The sequence below is a fragment of the Petaurus breviceps genome, unplaced genomic scaffold (genome assembly GCF_028583685.1).
Source record: "Petaurus breviceps papuanus isolate PSGF00001 unplaced genomic scaffold, PetGlider_PUasm1.0 224, whole genome shotgun sequence".
In the NCBI taxonomy this organism is placed as follows: Eukaryota; Metazoa; Chordata; class Mammalia; order Diprotodontia; family Petauridae; genus Petaurus; species Petaurus breviceps.
Window position 1 is genome coordinate 11584870 of NW_027185887.1, and position 6852 is coordinate 11591721.

At 38.4% G+C, this 6852-nt stretch overlaps 1 protein-coding gene across 1 annotated transcript in view; it reads right to left on the reverse strand.

Annotated features, from left to right (window-relative positions):
- Window positions 1-645: 645 nt before the first annotated feature.
- ALDH5A1 (aldehyde dehydrogenase 5 family member A1) overlaps window positions 646-6852 on the reverse strand; it is a 42894-nt gene continuing 36687 nt past the window's right edge. The window contains exon 10 of the mRNA XM_069095051.1: window positions 646-4818. Within this exon, the coding sequence (XP_068951152.1) occupies window positions 4613-4818 (206 nt within the window). The 3' untranslated portion in view covers window positions 646-4612. The remainder of the gene's footprint in view (window positions 4819-6852) is intronic.

A 6852-nucleotide genomic window follows, 5' to 3' on the forward strand; every position in this document is an offset into this window, starting at 1 on the left:
CAACATTGTAGGATGATCAGCTGTGAATGACTTAGCTATTCTCAGCACTATAATGATCCAAGACAATTCTGAAGGACTGATAATGAAAATGGATGCTATCCATCCCCAGAGAAAGAACTGACGGTATCTGAATGCAAATTTTTAAAAAACTTCCTTTATTTTCCTTGAATTTTTTTGGTCTATGTTTTCTTTCACAACATGATTATGATGGATATTTTTTGCACGACTACACATGTATAACCTATATAAAACTGCTTGCCTTCTCAATGGGGGGGGTATTGGGGAGGGAAAGGATTTGGAACTCAAAGTTTTGAAAACAAATTTTTACATGTAGTTGGGGAAAAATAAAATACTAAACTAAAAAAAAGATATTACTAAAAATTCATTTAGAAAAGGTCTGAGGCTGAAAAAAGACCAAGCGTCAAGATATATACATTCCCCTTTACAACTAGAAGAAACTGGCTAAATAACAGGAAGGTGAAAGGGCACTTGGGGAGATCACTCATTAACTCTGACATTTGTCAAGTCCACCTCCAAATCCCATGAGATAATGACATACATTAGAATTAGTCCCCAATAAAAAAATAAATAAATAAAAGATAATCAGACTGAAGAAACAAACAGTCCCAGCACAAAAATAGGAAATGGTATTGTTAAAATTGAACGTTTATTAACTGCACACACACAAATTGAATTCTCTGGAAAGAAGACAGATACAGTCATTCACATACATACACACAAAAAAACAAAAATGAGAATTCACCTAAATGAGTTCGTGTACACACAGTCAAAAGTAAGATTTAAGAAATTTCCTGTTACATACTTGTTTTCAATTTTTTCCCCACAAAGTTTAACATTAAAAATTGCACTAGGAAAAATCTTCAGGTAATAATCTACAAGTTAGCTGCATATGAATTATTAAAATACTGGGACCCTTACAGAAAGGTCATTTGGCAAGTTTTAAAACAACAACAGAACAATAGATTGGACTACATTGTGCTTCTGAACTTTACTCTTCCTGGCTGTTTCCACCAAAATAAACTTTGAAGGAAAAAAAAAAAGCACTTTTGCCTAAAAACATCTTTCAAGAAAAAACAAAGAGCTATAGCTATAAACCACACTTTACAAACTAGCACAATCTGACCAAAACATCAGCAGCAAACTGACTCTGTAGTACATAGCTAGGAGCAAATGGAGAAACATTTTTTCAGGCCAATGGATCTAATCTCTGGGTAATTTCATTTTGAGCATGTGGCAATGGTTGGGAAACTCCTAGGTGAATTCTCAGTGCACTGTAGCCTAGCACGATGTTATCTACAGAGTGAAGACTCTTTAAATCTGGGATTGATCATTACCTGGTAAATGAGTGAGGAAAAAATATCTTCTAAGGCCGTATGTTGAACTTCTGCATAATGATGTAAAAGAGCATAAACAATGATTCATCTACCAGACAAGTCATCAGCCTTAGAAGGATAAAAAATGGTTCACTGAAAACAAATCCTCCTCCCTCCTAGCCTGCTATATTATCTTTTTCCTATTTAAATATTTTATTGATGCTTTTTTCTTTTTCTACTGTCACCCTCTATCTACTCCCTCTCTTGTAGCAAGTACAAACAAATGAAACAAATCAACATGTCCCTTAATACCATCTTAATGAAGAATGTTATCTTTTTTTTCTCATTAACACATGTAAAACTTAATCAATGATATGATGGTGGGGGCTGTGGTCTCAATTTATATACTTTATTGAATCTCAAGGGGTGCATTGTATGATGAAATTACCTAGACGTTTAAATGTTCAATAACCCTTCTCTTCTAAGCTCTTCAAACCTCAGGATTCTAGATTAAAAAAAAATTAGGGAATATTTTTCATTTTGTTGTGTTTTCTTAAAGTGGCAACAATGGCCTTGAGAAATTCACATGAGATCATCTAAAAATGTTTAAAATTTAACAGTCATCAATGGTCTGGGTATATATCACTTTATGAAGCTCCTTAAATTTTTTCCACTCACGACCCCTTCAGTGCTTCTTAAACTGTCTATACAATGCCAACAGCAGAAGTTCTCAGCATGCCATTCTGAAGTTAAATATTCTTCTTTTTGAGCCTAGGAATATGATCTGTGTGGCTAGTGTGTGGGGTGAAACACAAAACAGTTTCAAGAAGAGTTTATAATAACATGAATGCAAAGGTTTTCCTGAACTTTCCAATGTCCAATAAAGCTAATTTTAATTCCCACCTTGGAGTGAGGACTAAGGAGAAAGAATAAGGGGCTAAGTATTATTTGGAGCCCAGAAATACAGTTCTACAACAGGCTCAGGACTGTTTAGGCACAGCCCCTCTTTCGAGCTTTGTACTTACTTTCCACTTCACTCCCCTCTCTCTTCTGTACCCAGACTTCTCCTTTAACATCTTGGGAAATTTGTGCAAGAGAATATAAGAAGAAGAGGAGGAGAGTGGAGAATCAGCTCAGAAATCAAACACTTTATCATCTTTTATTTAGTGAGGGAAGGCAAATCTTAGTGTTAGAGAACATTGTTAGAGAACATCAGTTTGTAAATATGTATGAGAGAGAAATAAGCATACCTCATAGGTATCATCAAGGAATAAGAGATGTTCTTAATTCAATGTAATTTCATGGCCCTTTATAAATTAGGTAATGCACCAAAGGTCACTGAAGTTTTCTATTAACTCAACAACCAGATTTGTGATGAGGTATAAAACCCTTAGTTATTCATTCTCTACTGCACCAACCTCAAATTATGGAAAACTTGCATAGGTTCCCAGTTCTTAGGATTTAGAGCTGACAAGGACCTTCAAGGTTCTAGTCCAATCCTAACACTCTGCATATGACAAAACCCACAGATAGGAAGTAATTTGCTCAAGCTCCCAAAGCAGCAGAAACAAGACTTAAACTCAGATCCTCACTCCATATCCAGTGTTCTTCTTACTACACCAACCTGATTCTCTTTTTTCAGGTTTAATGTGAGTTTCTCTTTTTGAGGAGAGAGAAACAACCCCCTCTAAGGCTGAATTAGGAGAAAGCGTTGTAGATCAGAGGTGGCAAACACTTGGCCTGCTGCAGGCTACATACTCAAACCAGATTAAAATGTAATTGAGAAGTAACAAAACAAATGAACAAAATTAACAAATTAAATTAATTTAGATAATTAACAAATTAACAAAACAGATACAATGGAACACAGATATGTGGTTTTGTATGATTTAATGGCTCCCTGTTTCTATTTGAATTTGACACCACTGACATAGGTGATCTCCACTGGGTCTCCTACAGAACTAACCTTAAAGCAGTCCTCTTGGACATCCAGTAGGGCTAGCCAGAACGTCAATAGCACAGAGTATCCTGTGTGAAGGTTCTCCTGGGGGCTCATCCCACTGTACGTCTAAGTGTCAGGGGTAGAGCTGATTGGGGACACTGCTGTTAACAGTACTAACCGCAATGATAAGAAGATTACAGCTGTGGAAAAGCAATCTGGAGTAGTGGGATGAATTCTGGGCCAATTGTTAGGGAATCTACCTTCACTACTTATTTGCAATATGATCACGTATAAACTGCTCTAAGCCTAAGTTTCCTCATCTGTAAAATGGAGATAATAATATGGCGGCACCTACCTCTGGTATTTGCACTGAAAGCAGACAGATACAGTCTGATAATGACAGCCTGTACTTACACGGCACTCTCATGTTTCCAAAATAGATGCCTTCTTTCTATGGGCCTGGGCATAGTTTTAATCCTACAATATCCCCATAAATTAGGAAGGGGCATGATGCAGATGAGATGACTGAAGGCCAGAGACATGATGGTTTGCCAAAACTGCAAGTCAGTAGTTTGGATACTTAAGTCTAGGTATCCTGACTTTCAGTGTGGAGCTCTTTCTCCAAACTCTACAGTTCTCAGTTGCAGTCCCCTGCTTACTTCTTAAATAAGGAGGTGAAACAGAGCCTATGCAATTTTTTTTCTTCCTTTCAGTAAACACAAATTGTAGGCTTCAATTTTCAGAAGCGAGCCAGAGAGAGAAAAAGAGAGGAAATGTTCCTTCTGTCCACAAAGAAACACAAGACACCCTGTACTATTTCAAACTGTTTTTAAAAATAGGCCAGATTGCACCTCAGTTGCAACGCCCAGACAGCCAGAATGTGCAAGAAGGCATTTCCTCTGCACACCCAGGCCTGCCATGCTACGGAGACTTGTTAGAGGTGAAATGGGCTTATGACATGGTTATTCTGGTGCTTTCAGTACTAACCACCCACTCCTAACCACAGCATGAGGGACCTTCTTGCTGAATTCTTCTCAATAGTAGGTGGCAACTCTGTGGTAAGGCTAGAAATCACTACCTAAAACCCAACCACAGCCTACATTTATAGAGCAGGAAGGACACTTATTTACAGGTTTCACCTCTTGTTCTAGTCAAGTATCTGAGGAACACTGTCAACTAACACACAAGATGATGCGGGATTGGATGAGGTTTTTTAAAATTCACATTTACAGGTCATTTATAAGGACTCTAAAGATTTATTAAAAATATATTAGATGGCATTTCTCCACATCTGTAGAGGGATTTTTCCCGTTAGTTACAGAACACCTAGTGATTCCTATAAGCCACCATAACATACATACTTCAGTTCCAGATATTCATCAACACCATACTTTGAACCTTCTCGTCCAAGACCAGATTGCTTCACCCCACCAAAAGGGCATTCCACCGTGGACAACAGTCCCTCGTTAACTCCAACCATGCCAACTTCTAGCTGCTCAGCCACCCTCCAAATCTGAGCTGGATCCTGAGAGTAAAAATAACCTGCCATAGGGACAAAAATATTTGTATGCTATAAGATTATCTTTAAAGCCAAGGTCACTCATCATGTTTGCCCCGAGCCAGTTGTCCTCCTTTTGCCACTGGCCTCATCACTCCTTTGGTCACTGAGGCCTGAAACCCAGGGATCCTCCTCTTTCCTTGTCCCCCACCCATACACCCATCCAGCCTGTCATCAATTCTGGTCAATTCTTTGTGTCATCTCAAATAACTAAGGAGGCATGGTAGACAGTGTTTGGTTTGCAATCAGGAAGATCCTTAGTTTAAATCCTGCCTTGGACACTTAAAAGCTGTGTGTTAACCCGGCAAGTTATGTCATCTCTGCTTCCTCTTCTGCAAAATGTAATTATATCACCTACCCCTCACATAAGGTTGTTACAACTCTCCAAAGAGGTCTCACTGACACCAGGCCTTTCTCCCTTGCCTCCACCCCAAACCATTCTATACAGAGATTCATCTTCCTAAAGCAATGCTTTGATCAGGTCATCTTCCCACTCCCAAATCTTCCATAGCTCTTTATGGTCAAAACTCCTTTGACTGACATTCACAACCTACAAACTAAGTAGAACTTCTCTTTTTAAAAAATTTAATGAACTGATTTTTAGTTTTCAACATTCACTTTTATAAGATTTTGAGTTCTAAATCCCCCCTCTAAAATGGCATGAAATCTGATGTTATACATGTACAAGCATATTAAACATATTTCTACATTAGTCATGTTGTAAAAGAGGAATCAGAACAAAAGGGAAAAAACCATGAGAAAGAAAAAACAACAAAGAGAAAATAGTAAGCTTAGATCTGCATTCAGACTCCATAGTTCTTTCTCTGAATGTGGAGAGAATTTTCCACCTTGAGTCTTTTGGAATTGTCTTAGATTAGGGGTGGGGGACTTGTGGCCTAGAGGTCACATGTGGCCCTCTAGGTCTTCAAGTGTGGCCCTTTGACTGAATCCAAACTTCACAGAACAAATCTCTGCAGGTTCCTTATCCCTGTCTTAGATCATTGCACTGCTGAGATCCAAGTCTTAACAAAGTCAGTCATTGTACAGTGTTGCTGTCACTGTGTACAATGTAGAACTTCTCTTTCAAACAATCCATTTCTAATTTAATAGGTACCAGAGGGAATGGGAAATCAAATTATATTTTACACACAAACACACACACACACACACACACACACTTTTGCATATGTCTTCTAAGGTTTACAATCTGCCTCACTGAAGGGAGTGCCCATACTGATGAAATTAGTCTTAAAGTACTAAGGCAAATGAAAAAGATTTTTTTTGAAAAAAGAAGCTTCCAGTCAGTAAACTGGAAGAAGAAACACTTGGTATTTAAATAGGGCCTGGCTCTGCTGTTTGCAGTGGGAAAGAGGTGATAGTGGCAGATCTGATACTTATTCAGGTGAGTTAGCTTTAGTTCACAGCACCTCTAACCCTTGCCAGCAGTGTCCACACATGTGTAATAGGGAGAACAAGAAGAAGGGATTCTGAAGCACAAATCCACCACCCCTGTCGAAAAAAGTAATAAACCCCCCCCCACAAAACCAGGGAGGCTATCAATGATAAATCAGATCAAGTTGAAAGACAATATGAAAATCAGAGTAAAACCACTGACCTGGAAAATAGATCCAGGAGAGATAATTTAAAAATTATTGGACTGCCTGAAAGCCATGATAAAAGTAAGAACCTAGAAATCATCCTCCAGGAAGTTCTCAAAGAAAACTGCCCTGATGTTTTAGTATCAGAGGGCAAAATAGAGATTGAAAGAATCCACCAATCACCTCCTGAAAAAGATCCCAAAAAGAAAACTCCTAGGAATATTATAGCCAGTTTCCGGAATTCCCAGATTAAGGAGAGAATATTACAAGCAGCCAGGAAGAAACCATTTGAATATTGTGGAAACACAATCAGGATAACCCAGGATCTGGCAGCTTCTACACTGACGGATCGAAGGGCTTGGAACATGATATTCCGGAGGGCAAAGGAGCTGGGATTAAAACCAAGAGTCACCTACCCAG